Source organism: Labeo rohita, chromosome 18 (genome assembly GCF_022985175.1).
Source record: "Labeo rohita strain BAU-BD-2019 chromosome 18, IGBB_LRoh.1.0, whole genome shotgun sequence".
Lineage (NCBI taxonomy): Eukaryota > Metazoa > Chordata > Actinopteri > Cypriniformes > Cyprinidae > Labeo > Labeo rohita.
The window spans coordinates 27479007-27500417 of NC_066886.1; the positions used below are offsets into that span (position 1 = coordinate 27479007).

At 36.3% G+C, this 21411-nt stretch overlaps 1 protein-coding gene across 7 annotated transcripts in view; it reads left to right on the forward strand.

Moving 5' to 3' along the window:
• The window catches only part of kirrel3b (kirre like nephrin family adhesion molecule 3b), a 237506-nt gene extending 216828 nt beyond the window's left edge, over positions 1-20678 (forward strand). The window contains exons 11-17 of one of the 7 annotated variants that reach the window (XM_051134596.1): positions 665-875; positions 3317-3424; positions 4637-4660; positions 4746-4829; positions 7872-7981; positions 8611-8697; positions 15627-20678. In XM_051134596.1, coding sequence (XP_050990553.1) covers positions 665-875; positions 3317-3424; positions 4637-4660; positions 4746-4829; positions 7872-7981; positions 8611-8697; positions 15627-16094 — 1092 coding nt within the window. In that variant the 3' untranslated portion in view covers positions 16095-20678. The remainder of the gene's footprint in view (positions 1-664; positions 876-3316; positions 3425-4636; positions 4661-4745; positions 4830-7871; positions 7982-8610; positions 8698-15626) is intronic. The other 6 variants (XM_051134597.1, XM_051134599.1, XM_051134602.1 and 3 more) reach the window with 6 other exon arrangements.
• The last annotated feature ends 733 nt before the right edge of the window (positions 20679-21411 follow it).

The following is a 21411-nucleotide window of genomic DNA, read 5'->3' on the forward strand; positions in this document are numbered from 1 at the left end:
CCTGCCACCTGTATTTGCCTGTTGCATGTTTTATATTGTTTAGAAGTGGGTAGGTTTGGGGTAGGTGTGGGGTTAGGTGCTCCAAAATATCTATGAACGCATAAATTTAGTATAAATTTATGTAAAATTATTTTTGCAAATGCATGCAAACCATTAAATGCAAACAACTAGAAGCAATGGAGGACCCCACATGTCCAAAAGTGATGCTAAAGGGGTACCCTGAGCATCAAAAAGTGAAGCAAGGAGTCCTGACAAGCGTCAGCATGTGATGAGTTGGGAGTGAGAATGTGTTGCGGATTCAGTATTTTATCATCTTTAAAATGTAAAATGTAAAAATGAAATGAAAACTGAGTAAGATAATACATTTTTATGGAAAATGTCTTGAACAACACTATTTTTGTACCCCATGTTCATACATAAGCATAAACCGCTATAAAATTTGTTAAATGCATGTCTAAACCAGTGTTATTTTAGTTACATTGAGATGCTATTATAGTTTTTATTAATATTGTAATTTTGTTGTTTTTTTTTGCCTTTTTTATGAATGAACTGAAATATATGAATATTATGAATTTGTAATGAAATATAGCAGTGATGCTACAGACCAGCATCCAAAGCAACACATTCTGGTCTTTTCAGTATGGTTTCTTTTGTTCTTCATCAGGCCTGGTCCTGGAAAGAGACCGTCCTGGAGTCGGGGACATCGGGTCGCTATACGGTGGAGACTGTAAGCACAGAGGACGGAGTGCTGTCCACCCTCACCATGAGTAACATCGTACCCGCCGACTTCCAGACCATCTACAACTGCACCGCCTGGAACAGCTTTGGCTCTGATACAGAGATCATTCGCCTCAAGGAACAAGGTGGGAGCCAAGGTTCGCCAGGTTTCACCTTCTTTTCTCTAAAACATGCCTGTGGTAGAGTAGTGATGCAGTGTTTTATAACCATGGTTTCTGAAAACACTGGAATAGACTAGAATCTAAAAAAAAACAAAACATTTGATATTTTCTCCATTACTTTCCATTTATCAACTTAATCAAGATTAGCAAGTCACATCTGAATCATATTAAAATCTTTAATGTATTTATACCAGATTTAATTCACAAATAACTGACAGTCAATAATCAATAATAAACCCTTGCATTAGTAAATTTTCGTGCCATGAGTCGCGCACACATTCAGGTTCTGATGATATCACGGTTCTTGGCTAATCTTAGGCAGATCATTGAATCAATAAGTTGACTGACAATCCAATTTGCTAATGAATTGCTAAGTGTGGTTTGTGAACCAATTCATCAGCTTCACTGGAAAGAATCAGCTTCCATCTTTTCTTTAAAACATGACAGAGTAGCAATGCAGTTTTTCTTAACCATGGGTTTTAAAAGCACTGGAATATAGCTGAATCTTAAAGAGGGGGGAAAAGGATTTTCTTCATTACTTTCCATTTATCACTTTATACATTATGAATCACTTTACACAAGATTAGCAAGTCACATCTAAATCATATTAATGTATTTATACCAATTTTAGATTACAAATTTCATTCATCTCTAACCAAATAATTATTTCAGAGCAACAGCAATACTAATTGCACATTTAGCTGCAACTTTAATAAATCATATAAATCTATTAACAACAGTTAACACTATGTAACTTGCAATCTTGCTACAGTGATTAATTTCTCTCTTGTGTATTTCTTAAAATGTGTCTCCCCACTGCTTTCATAGTTTGGATTTGTTTACATTAAAACATTTTGGCTCTGACTGACTGAAAATTGGGTGTCATTTTTACTTATCAAACTATAATGATTGAAAATTTTACATAATGTTCTGGTCATTCTTTTCCATGAAATTACAATGAATGTGGACTAAAGCGTAAATGCATTCATTACTAGGGATTTTTTAATTGCCTAAAATTTCAGTATTTTGGCTTTGTTTTCCTATTGTTTTCAAACTTGATGAAGGTAAACAACAACTTTTGGTGTGTGTGAAGGTGGGATTTACAGAGAATGGTCAAATCAGTGCAAATATACCTGTGCATATAATGTATAAAGAACACAAAGCCAAAACCAGGACAGTTTAGACAATTTGGAATCCTGTCCAGAAGAAAGAGAATGTATTGTTACCCTTGACTCTTCTAAAGCCACACGATATCCTTGTGTGGCAAACATTTTTGGGGAAACTATTCCTTTAAGTAAATATAATTTATTACATAAGCAGTTTATACACAGAAAAAAAAACATACATCTTTTGATTCATCAAAATATCCACCATTAGCAGTTATTACAGCTCTGCATAATCTGGGCCTAAATTCACTGTATTCTACACTTAATTGGCAATCAATTGTTGAAGCTATTAGGGTGTGCTGACCCAAAAATCTTTTAAAAACCTGGGTCAAGTTTAAACCAGTAACCAGGCATCACAGCTGGCAAAGGGGCATGTCTGACTTTGACATGTACATATTGCCATTATTATGTAATGAAAATGAAATTTATTATTGCTGGTCTTCAATGATAATGTCAAGTTACTTTAATGTATTTGCACCAAAAAATGATAAGGATTTATGCTGATACCGTCCAAAACCACAATTTGCCAGGGGTGTTTCCAAGCTTTTGGAGGGCAGTGTATATATTTCTGGGTTTTAAAAGAACTGCATACAGTAATTCAAACATAAAGTAGGCATAAACTGTAAGTACGCTGAGGCTGTAATGCTTAGTTTGTACTGGGAGCCAGTAATTAACTTTGTGTAGGTACAGCTTATTGTCTGAGTCAGCCACTCATTATCATTTGGCCGTAAAATCTGGGCCCAATCTTTTGGTTTAAATATACCAACAAGAGCACAAATAAAACAGTTGAGTTGGCTCTAATTAACCTAAAGCCACAGCTTCTCAAAACACTCAAGGGATTGCTGGTATCCACATTACACCCAATTACAGTCCATAAATGATCGAGGTGAACGCTACCAACCAATACAGGGTTCAGTTTATGCACACACAAGACATGTCCGTGTCATGTGCTAATTGGCATAGATTTAAAATGTTACAGCTGATTTTCATGTAAAGTGAAGGTACCGGAGTTTTCACCAGAAGGTGATGGTGGTGTTAATTGCCTGTGCAAGTTTTTTGAACAGACGTTTTGAAGGTGTGAATGTCTCTTTGACAAGGCATTTGACATTCTCATTTGTTCCATACTAGTACTAGTCTGGAAATATGTTCAGGACTGAAGGGCGGTGTTTGTGTTTGAGCGCTTATTTGCTGGATTTACCCGTCCTGTCCATGCTGTGTTATTGTAGAAGGCTCTGCTTTGTTTTCCAACAGAATCCCTCCCTGTTGCTGTGATCATCGGCGTGGCAGTTGGTGCTTTCGTTGCTTTCATCGTCCTCATGGGAACCATCGGCGCTTTCTGTTGTACGCGCTCTCAGAGAAGTATGTACCTCTCAGCCAATTGCATTCCTGCATGTCCATCACCAGAAAACGCTAAGTGCTTCTCAGTCAGACAAAGAGCAGGGTGTTAGGGTGTTCATGTCACTTCACAGAAACCAAACCTTTATTTCTATATCTTCCTTTTCATTGAGTGTTTGTGTAGGATTGGGCGGCATGACGGTATTAGACAAATGCATTAGCTGGCAAAGCTTCTGCAGCGCTTCTGAAACTGCTGTTTAAAAATCCTACTATAGAAAACTGTAGCTGTTTTTAATGTAGACTCTATTTTTGCTTTGGTGCTCATCTTTCTTGTGTAGTTAACTTAGGGTGAGCATACGTCTTCTTTTTTTCCAGACATGTCCTTGCTGGTATGTTATAAAGGGTCAGAGTTTTAGCTTTATTTCCCTATTGTTTTCAAACTTGCTGAAGGTAATGACAGAAAAGTAGTTCGACCAATAGCATGTACTGTATTTAAGTATCCATTTGTGGTGTGTGAAACTGCGGGATTTGAAGAGAACGGTCGAATCGATGCAAATAGCATGTGCATATATAGAATGAGGACTGTAAAGAGACTGTCAATAGGAAAACAAAGCCAAAACTCAGATATTTTAGGCAATTTAGGAATCCCTGCCAGGACATGTTTGTATGGTCACCCTAAGCTAACTACATTAGTCATGTAACTTTAGGTTGTTTACAGTGATCTGGAAGCATTGCAATTTGTTACATTGATTGAATTCATTAAACAAAAGTGCAGTTACACTAATTCTACATAAATTATGGCTTTTTCAAGTCATACTTACGTATTTCGTTACAGCTACAAGTTAGTGCCACACACACACACACACACTTTCTTACTCATATTTACTACTAACGTTCTCATAATTTTGACATTAACAAATATATAAACCTTACCTATTTATTCTTGATTTTTTTTCTCTAAATCATTGACTGATTGATTGGTTTATTGATTGATTGATTGATTAATTGATTGGTTGATTGGTTGATTTGATTGATTGATTGATTGGTTGATTGATTGATTGATTTAATGTGGCAGTATAATGCTGACTTTTTTTTAACTTGAGTGTTTAAAACAAACAAACAAATATTTTACTAATGCTACTGTGATATAAAGATTTTGTCATGCCGCCCACCCTTATGTCTGTGTTTCTTATTTGTTTTCCTTGTACCGCAACCATCCTCTCTCATGATCAAAAGAGAAAGCAGCTCATCTATGCACAGGTTAGCATCAGACAGCGAACAATGAGCTTGCAGTTTTCGATTGTTGGTGGCATTGGGTTGAGCATGTTGTTGTTGTATGCCACAGAAGACGCTCACCTGGTTATGCCTACACTGCCCACCTCCATCTGTGCTCAGCAGAGAGAACTTGCAAGCAAAATTAAGACAGAAAGTAAGACCTGTTACCTGACCGTCACCAATTATCTGTAAACATTGTTCTTCAATGCGTCAACATGAGCTGTGTGATTCTGATGTATCTAATGGGTCCTCTAGGGTTCGTCTTATCTTAGGTGTGGTGTTATGCTGCCTTCAAGTCATCCTGGGAAGTTCCTTCTCAAAGTTTTGGATGTTGTAATTACAAAGGAACATGATTTTTGTTGGAATACAATGGACAATATGTTCATGTCTTTTTTCAGTCGTAAAGACATTGTGTTTTTTTGAGGAAAACATTTTTCTCCATATAATAAACTGATATGGTGTCCCGAGTTTGAACTTCCAAAATGCAGCTTAAATGAGGATTCAAACGATCCCAAATGCGGTTGTAAGCGATCCGAGCCGAGGAAGAAGGGTCTTATCTAGTGAAACGATTGGTTATTTTCATAAAAATAATAGAATGATTTTAAAATGATTTCCGACATACCCTAACTGTCTTGAGCCAGAATACACAGAGTTCAGGGAGAGCAAGACAAGACGAGCGTTTGAGATTAAAAAGTATTTAAATCATATTTTTTAAATGAAATATATATGTGTGTGTATATATATATATATACATATATAAATATATATATATATATATATATATATATATATATATATATATATATATATATATATATATATATATATATATATATATATATATATATTGCCTTATATCATATTTACTACATCAGGCTTTTATGGTTCACATATTATGATATAGTGAGGATATGGAGTATCTAAATACTATAATAACTAAATTATTATATTACACAAATTATTTAATAAACTACATAATAAAATAACAAAAATCATTTTGAAATATATTGTAAGCTGTATTATGTAAAGTCTATTGAATCTTGGACATCTTGGACTTGGAAATCTTTATATATACAGTGGGTACGGAAAGTATTCAGACCCCCTTAAATTTTTCACTCTTTGTTATATTGCAGCCATTTGCTAAAAATTTAAGTTCATTTTTTTTCCTCATTAATGTACACACAGCACCCCATATTGACAGAAAAACACAGAACTGTTGACATTTTTGCAGATTTATTAAAAAAGAAAAACTGAAATATCACATGGTCCTAAGTATTCAGACCCTTTGCTGTGACACTCATATATTTAACTCAGGTGCTGTCCATTTCCTCTGATCATCCTTGAGATGGTTCTACACCTTCATTTGAGTCCAGCTGTGTTTGATTATACTGATTGGACTTGATTAGGAAAGCCACACACCTGTCCATATAAGACCTTACAGCTCACAGTGCATGTCAGAGCAAATGAGAATCATGAGGTCAAAGGAACTGCCTGAAGAGCTCAGAGACAAAATTGTGGCAAGGCACAGATCTAGCCAAGGTTACAAAAAAATTTCTGCTGCACTTAAGGTTTCTAAGAGCACAGTGGCCTCCATAATCCTTAAATGGAAGACGTTTGGGACGACCAGAACCCTTCCTAGAGCTATCAAACTGAGCTATCGGGGGAGAAGAGCCTTGGTGAGACAGGTAAAGAAGAACCCAAAGATCACTGTGGCTGAGCTCCAGAGATGCAGTTGGGAGATGGGAGAAAGTTGTAGAAAGTCAACCATCACTGCAGCCCTCGGGTTCCATTCGGGGCTTTATGGCAGAGTGGCCCGACGGAAGCCTCTCCTCAGTGCAAGACACATGAAAGCCTGCATGGAGTTTGCTAAAAAACACCTGAAGGACTCCAAGATGGTGAGAAATAAGATTCTCTGGTCTGATGAGACCAAGATAGAACTTTTTGGCCTTAATTCTAAGCGGTATGTGTGGAGAAAACCAGGCACTGCTCATCACCTGTCCAATACAGTCCCAACAGTGAAGCATGGTGGTGGCAGCATCATGCTGTGGGGGTGTTTTTCAGCTGCAGGTTGAGAGGATCTGCAAGGAGGAATGGCAGAGGATCCCCAAATCCAGGTGTGAAAAACTTGTTGCATCTTTCCCAAAAAGACTCATGGCTGTATTAGATCAAAAGGGTGCTTCTACTAAATACTGAGCAAAGGGTCTGAATACTTAGGACCATGTGATATTTCAGTTTTTTTCTTTTTTAATAAATCTGCAAAAATGTCAACAATTCTGTGTTTTTCTGTCAATATGGGGTGCTGTGTGTACATTAGGAAAAAAATGTACAAATGAGGAAAAAAATGAACTTAAATGATTTTAGCAAATGGCTGCAATATAACAAAGAGTGAAAAATGTAAGGGGGTCTGAATACTTTCCGTACCCACTGTATATATATATATATATGATACATCAGGTTGTTGTGCTTCGCATATTATGATATAGTGAGAATGTAAAGCTCACACCTAGATCCCCTCAATATATTCAGATGCCCAAAGTCAGAAAAAATATGCTGAAATTTATATGGTCAAAAAGATCAAAATCTGATAGCTTGTAATGTTAATATAATGAGAAATTCATAACGGTATAACAGATTACTTGCATAAAATGCATATAAATATCAGTTGTATCTCCCGATTAATAGTAAGATGATATTTAAATGTTTTATGTAGTTTTTTATTGATATGTAGTTTTTTTTATTTTTATTAATAACAATATAAAAGTTATTCTATACTTTCTTATATTACTTGTTTTTACCTTATATTTACTCAAATTAGTAAAGATTTTACAGCAAAAAGGCCAGTGAGCTGGCAGAAGGAATTTAGCAAATTGTCTGCAACACAAGTTTTAAGTTTTGATCATGCTAATAATTTAGAGGCCTTACAAATGTGTATCAAATATGATACAGCAGGGTTATCATAGCCTAATTCTTAAAATCCTGAATCGTTATATATTGTTAGTGACAGAAAAGCTAAGACTTCTGCATGTCTGCTGATCTCATAAATATGCTAATTTTGACATGACTTGAAGGCAGCATTGGTTTATATGGATTAAAGCAATGTGAAGTGGCATGAAGAAGATTGCATTTTTTACTATTTCACATCAGTACATTACATTTCATGACATGACTGGAGTAACACTTGTCACTTTCCTCTCAGACCTCAAAGGTGTGGTGTCAGCCAAGAACGATATTCGAGTGGAAATTGTACACAAAGATCACAACGCGGCACGAGAAAACGAGGATCATGCCGCCATGAAACAGCTCATGGTGAGTCACATTCCGAAGGAAGAAAACAGTAAACATCCCGCTCGCCATTACCCCATCAGCACCCCCAAATCAACAAGCTAGCTCATTATGCTAGTCCCTGTCACATCCGTAGCTAATGAATGCTAATCATCCCCACCCCAACACTAATAGCGCCTATCTCCCTAGCCACTGTGATCGTCAAACCCATGAATAATGCAGTATAAGTGTGAGAACCCCGCTGGCCTGCATGCCTATATTTAGCCCCCAGCCTGCATTTCCTGGGAGGACATGGGCATAGATGTAACCATAGAGATGCCAGTGATCAAGTGGTCCTTTTCTCCTGGAGCCCTTGGGGAACTTCTGTCAAAACACATGCTGCCACCGTCTCTGGAAATTTCACTCATTGTCACACAAGCCTCCGAGGCCCAGAATGAGAGTTCTGTTTGGGCTCATGATGTAAAACACACCACAAGACCTTAGACAAAAGTGAGAGGACACCTCACAAAGAAAGTTTTTGCTTATGGGGTGAAGACTATTCACAGGAATTTGACCCAGTTGAAGTAGCTTTCCGTTTGGAATATAGCGTTTTGGAATACCAAAGCTCACACAGTGAAGGTAACCCAGATACTAACGTGTGTTGTTTGCCGCAGATTGAACGGGGTGAGTTTCAGCAGGAGTCCGTTCTGAAGCAACTTGAGGTACTTCAGGAAGAGGAGAAAGAGTATCAGCACATCAAGGTATGTCTCAGTGGGATTTGAAGGAAGTAATATAAGAAAGAGACACTCCACTAAAACACCCCTTACCAAAAAGAAGTATACTTCAAGTTTATTTTTAAGTATACTTTATGTAGTAAGTATACAAATATCAGTGTACTAGTGGTATACTTTTAAGTGTACTATTTTAATACTCCTTGAGACTAAATTGGCCCACTTTCTAGTATATAAAAGTATATTTTTAAGTATACTTTAACAGTAGTAAACTCTGAGTACACAACTAAGTTGCATCTATGTTTTCAGTTTGTACTGCAAATATACTAAAAGTGAACTTATAGGTATACTGATAGTTTACTAATCAAAATACTTTGTTATGCATTTTAGTACACTTTGAAGTATAGTCTCAATAAACTACTAGTTTAGTAGATTTATACTGCAAGTATACTCAAGTGTTTTTGTTTTTTCAAGTGAACTTTAAATCATACTTTAAGTATACTACTATGTCCCTATTTAGGTGTTAATTTGCATATATTCTGTTATATGGATATCTGAACATAACATAACATTATAAATAATCTTATATGTAGACAATGTCGTCTTTGTCTGTAAAGCATTTTACAAGACTAAGATATCCAGGAAATGGATATAAGTGGTTAAAAAGAATCTAGGCCTCAAAACTATATACACAACCCTCAAGAATGGTGGCAATCAGCAAATATTAAAAATATGAGATCTTTATGTCACAGTACAACAAATAATTAACAATAATGACAAAACAACAACAAAAAAGTTTAAATGAAGTCAGCAAACAGCAAAACAATAATCCTATAACAGTAACTGGATCAATTATTCATGCTGCAATGCATGCTGGGAACTTACAAAGCCTTAAAATTTCAACAATATGAAATTCTTTGTCCAGACAACTGTGACTTGTTGGGACAACATTTGGGCTAATTTTGTTGGTCTGACAAGGGTTTTTATATAGTTTCAAGAAAATAGCATTTTTTTAGTATTTGAGACTCAAAATGTTTTGTAAAATGGAAAATATGTATTTGCATTTTTTACAGTGTGGAAGCATCTGTTTTGGTTTCTTCTTCACTTGTGTTTTTGAAATTACAGAAGATGTGTAAGCATCTTTCATGTATAACAATGAAAACACGGATTCTCAGAGCACAAGTATAGCTCAAATATATTTAGACTTTTTGAAGTATAAGTCAAGTATACCTAAATGTCACTTTAAGTATATTTCTGATAAGTATATAAAGCACATTTTTGAGAAGTACATAAAAAGTAGACTGAAAGTATACTTTCCTATTTTTAGTTTAAAAGAAGTATTCTAATAGCACACTTGAATAAACTTCTTTTTCGTAAGGTACCTCAGTGTATACTTTTATAGGGCTGTCAATTGATTAAATCTAATGGTGATTCATGTCATATTTTTTGTCGTTAACATCTTAGCATATAATTTCCTGTGACACTTCATTTTGATCAGGGCTCTGAACCGGTTCAAAGAACAAAAACGAAAACCATAAACAAAAGAAATTTTGACAGGAACAGAAACAAACTAAATAAAATGTTATAGTTCTGAACAGAATCGAAAATTTGAAATGGCCATTAACCGATTAATAACGTTAATTTATCATTCCATTTAATATTTGAAATTTGCTGTCAACCAATTATGAATTCAAGTAGTACGGCCTATGGAACTTTGAGCTGACGCATCCAACGAGTGAAATGGCTGCGCTGAGCTATGAACTCATTATAGGTATGTTGCAATGGCAATGCGTTAGAGTTTATCTGAGGATAGTGTATGGACTGCACCTGCAGTGCTTCCGTGAACGGAGAAAACAGAATAACACTATAGGCTTATATAAAAAGGAATATATAGGGCCTAGGCCTATACACAAAATATTCCATTTAAATCAGTGACAGATTAACCAAACGAAAGAAAAAAATCTGCTAAATTTCGGTTTATTATGCCACGATCCAAAGTTCAAGTAGGCTAGTTTCTTTATTTTGCAAAAGCTTGACAGTTTTGAATGATGTCTTGCTTCTGTATAACCAACCAGCATTGGTATGATCACTGCGCTGGTGCCTCACGCGCACACAGACACATATTTTTGCGACATTGCAGCCTGTTCATCATCAAAATAAACTACAGTTAAAGAAACATATAAAAAGTTACACTGCTCCGTTGTACAATCTGTTGCGTTCAGTGTGACCACCTCACTGTGCTGATATAGCCAAAGTGAGGGATAGCCAAAGCCTATTACATAATAAATAATATTTTAGCATAAATAACATTTAGCATCCAGATACTCCATACCGCAAATATGAAGACATTTGGATTCATGCCGAAAGAGGTAGGCATCACCTTAAATTAATTTGTTTTTGGACTGATGTTTTTATAGGCTAAACATACCTTAACTTTAAAGTTTTTTGGTGGAAAGAAGGAAACTAGTAACTGTGTTTATAATGTTTGTAAAAATGTTGTTTCTCAACAATGTTTCTCCAGCATTTTACCCTACATTATTTCTGAATATAAAATGTGACATGAGCCTATGCGACTTGTTTTTATTTTATTTTTTTTTTTCGTTTGCTTAGTAGCCTACATTTGGCCAAAATCTAGAAAAAATGATGCTGTACTAGATCTCTTTTTTCTTTTTGAATAAAGAAAACTGCACTTTATTATTATTATTATTATTATTATTGTGCCTATTTTTATAGGCAAAGAATTGACAAAAAAAAAAAAAAAACGTATTAACCAGTATTTTTTTTTTCTACTTAAACCGGTTTCGAAACAATAATAATACAGTGGAACGCAAGAACAGAAATGTTAAATTATTGATTCTGCTCGGAGTGAACCGATTTATTTATTTATTTTCTTGTTTTCAAGCCCTGATTTTGATAGACCACTTTAGATATTCTACTAACTATAGGTACTGTAACTTTGCAACTACATGTCAACTAGCAGTCATTAGACTATTAGTAGACTTAATATATTAGTATTTTAATATCTGCTAATGCTTCATACTATTGATATGTATATGTAACTGACATAAATACTTATTCTACTAACCCAAACCCTAACCTCCCTGTTGAGAAAAAAAATAAAAATAAAAAAAATCAGCATATGCTGGTTATGTATGTTTTGAAGCATGGCTGCTGGTTTAAGCTGGTCTTTGGCTGGTCATGTGCTGATCCTAAGGTGGTCCTAAGCAACTAGTTCCTGCTCAGGACCAGCTTAGAACCAGCACATGACCAGCCTGAACCAGCTCATGACCAACTTGAACCAGATCATGACCAACTTAAACCAGCTCATGACCAGCTAAGGACCAGCTTAAACCAGCAGCCACACTCTTAAAAATAAAGGTGCTTTAAAAGGTTATTTACAGCGATGCCATAGAAGAACCATTTTAGGTTCAACAAAGAACCATTCAGTCAAAGGTTCTTTAAAGAACCATCTCTTTCTTACCTTTTTGTAATCTGAAGAACCTTCTTTCACCACAAAGAACCTTTTGTGAATCAGAAAGGTTTTTCAGATGTTACAGGTTCTTTATTAAACGATTTAGACAAAAATGGTTCTTCTATGGCATTGTGAAGCACCTTTAAATTTTTAAGTGCATGCTTCAAAACATACCATACCAGCATATGCTTTTTTTTTTTTTTTTTTTTTTTTTTGTAACAGGGCTAACAGTCTACTAATACTCGTATGAGAGGTAGTTATCATGTATTGCAATGTTATTTACATTTAGTAGAGTGTCTAAATCGAAAAATAAAGTGTACCCTAATTTCCTCACAAAATAATAGAAGTGTAATGAGTTCAGAAGTTTGTTTAGATTACAGTTACACTTTTAAAAAGTAATGATGTATTATTGGGATATATGGTTCTTTTAACAACCATGGAATTGTCCCATTATACTGAAAGCTCTTTACAGTAGGAAAAAGGATCTCAGATTATTAAAATGTTCTTGACGCTAAAAAAAAAAAAAAAAAATGTTTCTTTTAACAACAACATGGTCACTAGTTCTTTGTGGAACCAAAAATGTTTTGTTGCGAATACTCCCCCCTGGAACCTTTATTTTTAGTTACAGTAGTAATTTATGTGTATAAATAGATCAAATAAATAAGATGATGATCTTGTTCATGTGCAAGTAGTGTTCTTCACTCATAATTAATATTTCATACTTGTTGAGCTGCAATGATAATTAAATTAAATTAAATTTCTCAACACATTTGATGATAATTATTTTTTACTTTTAAACAACCAATCTAGGATTGATTTGTAAATAAATAAATAAATAAAGCCATTAAGAAGGTGTTTCTCCCTCATTTACTCAAACAAGTGCTCTGCTAGGGGTCTGATTTGTGTGTGAACTGCTTTTGCAAATGCAGTGGTAACACTTTAAAAAATCACACATAACAAACTCAAACAGTTTTATTGTGAAACTTAAGGAATGTGTTAAGTGCTTTAAAAAGAACACTATTAAACTGATTGTTTTGACAGCCCAAATATATTGGAATTAGCTAGCTTGTCCATGTGATGTACAGTACATATGCATTAGTCTTTGGGTATGTGTGTACACATAATGAATTTGCTCAAAGTATGTTTTTAATTGAAAAATTTTGTAATTTGTTTCTATTTTCAACATGTATGTGTTAGCAAAAACATGTTCTGAGTGTTTTAATGAGTGTTTGTAGTTTATGGCAGAAAAATGCTTTAAAGATATAAAGCAAAAATGAATTAAAGCCGTATTAGCAATTATAATTACCCTTTACATATTTGCACTGATCATTGAGTATTTTAAGTGTTTAAGTATTAGTCAGATGCTAATTTAGCTCATTTTAGTGTGAGCTCAAAGAAGAACTATCGTAATCATAGTTTGATTAACATATGATCCCACAGATAGCAACTGCAATTCTTGACAGAAGCAGCATAGCTTTTATTCTCTCATTTGTATTTATCTCAGTGTGCAAATGCAGTGTTCTTAAACTCTGTTTCACAGCCTTCTCTACCTGCTCCCTGCAGGATTGATTCCCTCCCTACATGTAGATGAGTGTGTAGAATAAGCAGTGTGAACAGGGACAGCTCAGTACAGATACGGAGTGCACACAATCACTGTCGCCTGATAAAACCGCACCTGACAACGCCTTTCTTGCGTTGTCATCGAGAAGTCACCTAACGGTGATTATCGTCTCTCCCCCACGGGATATGGCCTGCACACCCGCTCAAAATGGCATCCACGTCCACGTTGTGGCGCCTGTTTTGCTTCTTAGCAACCGTGCTGATATAGCACCACGACAACGACAGCAGCCATGGTATCGAGTTCCTTTGGCTTTGATTATTTCTTTCTGTGACAGATTTAAAAAGCCACGATTCTGAAGTCCAATTAAAGGTGAAAAGTGTAGACTAACAACCACATTGTGTATCAAAGTTCTGTTAATTAGCCTATAACGATATTTTGAGGTAACTGCTAAAGATTGTCTTTGAATCTTTGCATGTTTCTTGCATATATCAGTGCAAGTGATGGCACTACAGAAGAAAAAGGAATAGACTGCATAAGCTCTGAAGCAATTTAACTTTAATTCAGGGTGTTAGATAAAGGTCAAAATAAATGAGGAACCATTTAGAAAATCATAATAATAATAATAAAATACAGCAATCAAAGACATTCCTATCTGTAAAACATTAAATTTCTTAATTAGCAATAGCATCAGATAATTAGTATTAACAGATAATTTAGTATTTTTAGATTGCATGTGAATAACAAGTATTCAGTTTAAATTAGATGAAATCATAAAACACATCTTTGAAATGAGAATTAAGCTAGTCTCATTGTCATCTAGTCCTGTTAAAACGGCAGAGTGTAATAGTACTTTTCAGCTGTTTGACAGCAAAACAATTACCACTGAGATTGCATTTTCAAAAGCTAACACTGCAAGGTCTTAAAAAGTTTCAGATACGTTATGTTTGAGTATACAAGCTTCAAAACGCACAGACTTAAGGGGCATTTACACTGACCGTGATCGAATTGCTGGAGGTTTCCAAATCTCCAATGGTACCAAATGGTTTCTAGTAGATATTCAGCTGTGCATGACAGCAGATGCTTATATCTATAATAGAGAACTGGATTGCTCATAACATCATAAAAATCAAGTTACTGTGCTGCAATATTGCTATATATATACTATATTGCAATTCTCTAGTATTTCCATACATTTCATGGAATTAATAGAAAATAATATGATTTTAATGAATAAACATCACCTAATGACTTCATACAGTATAAATTTAAAGCCATGAAGCTTTATTTTCAAGATGATGCATAGTAAACTGAATTTAATACAAATAGTGCAATAAAATAACAAGGCTTATATTGTATCTTTATTGTTTATTCTGCTACTAATACCAGATATATGTTCATGTTTATTATTTCCTGCATAATTATGTGAATAACAAGATATATTTTGCTAAGTGCTTAGTCTATTGTGTTCGTCAGTATACACACCCATATTAACAATTTCTATTAATCACTTATCCTGCCTGAAAAGACCGTAAACATCATATTATCTTTAGTAAAAATGTATCTATATACATATATAATAAAATCTAGCACTGCTACCAAAATGCTAAAAATTGGGTGATTTTATGTCAAGGTTTTGGCTATCAGTCAGTAGGGAATAGCAATGCGGCTGCTCAAACACTTCTGGTGGCTTTATCGCCTGATGGCAGTTTAGAACACAATGAGAAATTCAGTCATTTATTTAGATCGGTGATGCAATCCCATTGCTTTTATGCTCATCGTCAGGGGATCAAATATTGGCAACCCTTGAAAATGAATTGTTTTAGGTATCAATTGCTTGACTGTGAGTGTAAAAGCCCTTTTATGACAATTTCTTGACTGTTGGCATCATCACTGACAGAATGTTTGTTAATGCATTGTTCTTCAAAGGATCCCACGAATGGATACTACAGTGTGAACACCTTCAAGGAGCATCATGGCACCCCAACCACGCTAGCTGGAAACCAGACCACGGAGATCCGCCGAGACCCTGCCACAGCCACCACCGGCAAGCAGCGAGTTCCCACAGGAATGTCTTTCACCAACATCTACTCTACCCTGGGGGCTGGACCCAACCGCCTGTATGACTACAGCCAGCGGTTCGTGCTGGGCATGGGCAGCAGTTCCATCGAGCTTTGCGAGCGAGAATTCCAGCGAGGATCGATGAGCGACTCCAGCTCTTTCCTGGACACACAGTGCGACAGCGGCATCAGCAGTTACAGCAAGCAGGACGGCTACGTGCAGTTCGACAAGGACAGCAAGGCCTCAGCATCCTCCTCATCCCATTACTCTCAATCATCATCCCAGAACTCAGACCTCACACGGCCACTGCAGAAACGCATGCAGACCCACGTCTGACTGCACGAGATAGACAGAAGACAGGGGAATCCAGCGCTGGGAATAGCCAAAGGGGATTGAATCCCCCCCCAGATGAGAATCAGGAACCAGTTCAAGCACATCTAGCACCCCAGTTTCATTTTACCCTCCACTTCTTTTGCTTTTAACGTTTTTTTTGCTATATGTGGATTTACTCATTTGTCCAAATCTTATTTACAGCTCTGAAAAGCCTTACCGTTTTCAGAACCTTGTCTTGACCTCTCCGAATGCCCTAAATGTCTGGGCCAAAGACTTCCTCCAAACAACAGTGTGCCACAGTGATGTTACTTGCCAATGTAGAAAGACACAAAACCCTGAACAGAACTAGTCCTTGCTTTAGTTCCAGTAACTTTGAAACAGCTCTCAATGACCTCCTTGAAGAAAGCATGGCAACATTGCTTAAAGGAGCTTTTTGAAGACGGTTGCTGAAGGCTACACTACATATCTCTGTAGTCCATTCACTCCTCTGCATCACTAGAGGACAACAATCTGTTGCTCCTGTACATTAAAGCACAACTGTCAAAGTTGTATGTAAGACTTCTCAATGCCTCTACCACAGCTAGCTAAACAAATGAAAAAACTATTTAAAAAAGGACGACAAATGTATGAACTGAATTAACAAATAATGTCCGTCAGAATCTTTGGATTCTGACGCTTCTGACAAAGGTTTGTCTGACAAACAAATGTGAGATGTGGTTATGAGCTGTTGATTTACCATGCAGAGACAAGATATATTTGTGTACGTTGTTGTTCTTTCTTTCTGAACATTCTTTATTTTCAGTGTTTTAACTACATGGTTTTTAAAAATTCATTGGACTTGCACTGGGAACTGGATGGATGATGTAATCTTGTCTCCTGCCTTGAGTAGGACTATTTAAGGTGTTGACATTTGTGGTTATGAGAGGAGGGTTTTTCACTTTTTTTAAAATACTATTGTTTCCAAAAAGGGTTGATCTGGGTTGGTGTGAATAGTGCGCCGATGGGAAGAATGGTGTTTGGATGTTAAAAAGACACTCGTCCTATGTCCTGTTGTGTGAAGTCAAATTATAACACTTATAAATCTTCCTTTCAATTCATAAAAATCATCTCCGCTTGTTACACATGTGCTAGATATATTTTCAAACTGCTTGTTTCTTGCAGAACACAAATTTAGTTTACATGGAAACAGAATTGAGATCTGAGTAGTTTACAGAGTTTGCTCTGGTTTGAATCTTCTGACTACTGTTAATGTGGCTGCCATTGGACTGGACTGCATTGAGTACTCTCACTGTTATAAGTGAGGAATTTGTGTACATGTTTATTTGTCTATTTGTTTTTTAATGGAGTGTGGGCATTCATGCTTAATGTAAATGTATGTTGTTTTCTTTGTCTTTCTTTAAGTGTTTAGTCTACAGAATTGAAATTGCAACTTATGGCACTACTGATAACTCAAGCACTTCTACACTCAAACACTTGTAAGGTAAAATCACTCTTAGTCCTGAATCAGCGTACTGATATCAAGCTAACAGCAACTGAGCTAGCAAAAAGACACAAACTACTTAAAAGCCAATGCTGTGGTGTATGCAAAAGCTAGAAATTAGAGGCATTTGGACAATTGTAGTGACTAAAACTTAGAAAGAAATATTGAAAGTAGAACTCTTCCAGAGCTCTTCACAAAAAGACGCTAGCTTAAGCCACAGTTCCAGTGATGTTGACCCATTAGCATTGCCAAAAGAAATGGATGCATTCAATTGATTAGATCATCTGCTCTATTTCCCAATTCATTCTGTGTTTTGGTTATGCCTATCCTGGGGAGAAATATTCAGACTGCCAAAAAAAAGAGAAAAAGATAAAATGATGGCAGCATGTTTCTAGTACTAGGCCAGAGCACAGCCATTATCGATGTGGTGTTACATTAAGTGGCATAATTGTATGAAATTGCCACTGACCCTTTATAACAAGGTTCAGGCTCATCCCAGTATGAACACCAACTGTGCTTACATCCGATGATACGACACCTTCCTCACTGCCAAAGTTTGTATGATGCTCTGAATCTGCATTTAGTTGTCTAACCCCTCCAGTTCTGCCCTACGACAGTGCAAACAGATTGGGCATGAAAGCTATCAGTGTGTTTTGCTTATCAAAGCTTCCAACACTTCAGTCTTTTATCTCCTCTTCAAGTTATCTCCCCATTCCTCCTCGCTCATAAAGATAAATATGACCAGAGGCAATCCCTCATATAAACAAGGAGGAGGAACTGTGGCATCTCTCACTTGAACTGCAAAGATCCTGGTTTTGACCCAGAGCAAGAGATTTGATTTGTACCGACCTGACAATCCCTTACTTCAACCCGAATACAAGAAACACTGCAAGGCGTGACGCCGCTGAGTCAGTCGGCGCTGTAAGCACTTTACGTTTGATTATATTTGTGGCATTTCAATGGGTTTCATACATGAGTGCTATTGGATGAGTCTAATTTTACAAATGGATTGGTGCCTATTGTGGGGCTTAAACACGAAAAGGCCTGTTTCAGTGCTGATAGTGCGGCTCAGTCCTTACTACACTGTATATAAATCCCTCATGCTCTCTGTGTGTAAATTTGCAGTTATTTTGCTTTGTTCTTTAGTCAGTTTGATTCATAAAGTGCAGAAAGCAAATCACACCATTGATACTGTACAAACGATCACTCTTTGATTTATGTTTTCTTCTCTCTCAGCATAGCCAGTGCTATAGAGAAGTGTTTCAAATTAAATGTCCATATGTTACTTACCTTGGCCTATCTTTCTGTATTGATAACTGTTTCTTTCAAGGTGAAATGAAAATATACAGACCTATAGAAATTTTCCAACACACAACGATCCATCTTGCAACGTGCACTGAATTGAGATCCAGGGTTTCTACACCATTCGACCATTTTGTTATTACTGGCGAAATCATTCATTGAGATTTACCAGAAATTGCTGTGAGCTGAGCTTAACAAGAAATAAGCTCAATAATAAAGATATTTGTAGGTACCATGTAAATATGGAAAATGCCAAAACACTCTCATTCTCAATTCATACAATTATCAGTTATAAAAACAGGATTGAAGTGTAAATTTCCCAATGTTTAAATACTTTATACTATACTGCAGTTTAATAAGCGGCGACAACTAAGCCATTTTAAGGATGATTCCCCAGAGAAGTGTAAACGCTGTGCTGTTACCAAAACAATTCTCTGTTTGTTTGAGAATTCTGGCTAGCTACACATAGCAACAATGGCTCGACCAATGGGATTAGTGGGGGTGTGGCTACCTGTTAGTTAGATAAGGGCGAGTGAGGAAACCTGTTTGAAAAAAAGATCATCAATTTTGCAATTCTGTTTGATGATGTTGGTTGCACAGAAATTACGCACACCAGCTTTAAACTGGATTTAATGTTAATTATTTTTAATATATGCTGGACAGTGATGAAAAAAGTTACGCATTATTCCAAACAGAATTCAGATCAAGGGCAGCTACTGTACCATTCCCTATGCCACTGCATACACTTCTACTTTACAATGCTAATACAGCCATATGGATATTTGTTGCTTGACATGAACATATGTGATAACAAATTATACCATATGGACTAGTCTCTACAATCTTAAAACGTGGCAAAAGACTGAAAAATCCCCCAAAACAGATCACCATTCATGTACAGAAGCTGCTATGTGCTAGAATGAACATGGCGTCTGTAAGCAAATATTGGATTAGGCCTGTTGTTCTGTTTGAGTAGCTCTCCGTACTCTTTTGTAGCCTGTGTACATTTCTTATCGCCCAGCCCTGGTGAGTTTCAATCCCTTCTCCCACTGGACCACAAGTCTTGCCCGCTTCAGGCACCGGATGGTCATGCACTTACAACCAAACCAAACAGATGAACAAATACCACTCTGGATGATAGGACAGGGCCATTGCCAGCCGCAGACAGCAGACCACATTTATGGCTTTTACATTTCTCCTGACATTTCAGCACAGCCAGGCGGGCTACTGGCTGATGAAATGTTATGAATTCCCCTCTCTCGACAATACTGTTTTATATAGGCCTCTCCATTATGACGATCCCTGAGCAAGTTTTGTTTGAGGATGTTACAGTCGAGGCTGCATAGGCATATTACTGTGTGATCATTTCTGTACGTAACAAACGCATTGCATTGGTGATTTGTGCTCTGTAAAACGTTCAGTGCTCAAGAGAGTGGAATATAACATTATGTACAATGATGGGCAGCTCTCTCTGAATGGTTGGTGTCAATCGTGTCTTTTCTACCTGTCCCAAGCACTTTCTACATCAGATTTTTATTTATAATTTGTTTTCACAAGACAATATCTCGTTAGTCTTCAAGTGACATGCTACTGCCGTAACAAAGATGGTGTGTACACAGAGGTCGAGAAAATCAATCCAGCAGTTCAGAAGGTATTATACTGTAATGTACTGGGGTTATAAAAGAAGGTTAACCACTATTTTCTTGCAGTGACTCTCTCTATCAGTAAAAGCATTAAAAAGATGTACTTTACCTGTAATGGTCCGTGATCTTATGATGCTTTGGCTCTGTATATTTCTAAAAGAAAAACTGAAAATCATCACATTGCTTGATGTCTTTATTTAAACCAGTGTGTCTGTATGTGTGTGTGCATGTGAGGGTTATCAAAGTACCTCAAAGACTATATAAATGAAAAGGCAAATTTATATTTAACAGGTAAAACTTCCCATCCCGTTTTAATTTTTAAGTGCATTTCATTGCTGTCACAAGATTATTTTAAGTTGATTTTATAGGGTTATTAAGGAAGATATTATCCATCTATCACCATACTCTCCAAGGAACAGTTCACCCAAACTGAAAATTTACTGGCTGTCAGGTCAACCAAAATAAATTTGTTTAGAATTCCATCAGTTGCTCACCAGTGGATCCTCTGCAGTGAATATGTACCATCAGAATGAGTCCAAATAACTGGCAAAAACATCACAATAATGCACAAGTAATCCACACCACTCCAGTCCATCAGTTAAGGTCTTGTGAAATGAAAAGTTTCACATAATCCATAATCCAATAGCCGTGTGGTTAGTGTGCTGACATATACAATGCAACTGCATTCACAGCGACCCGAGTTCCCATCTTGAGGTCCTATTCCGCTCCCCTTACTCTTGTTTTCACTTGCCTATTTTTTGACTGCCCTATATAAAGGAATAAAAAGCCCATGAATATAACTTTTAAAAAAAGTCTTAATGATTGATTTATTTCTTACAAACACACAGCTTTTTACTTCACAAGATGTTAACTGATGGTTTGGAGTGGTGTGGAT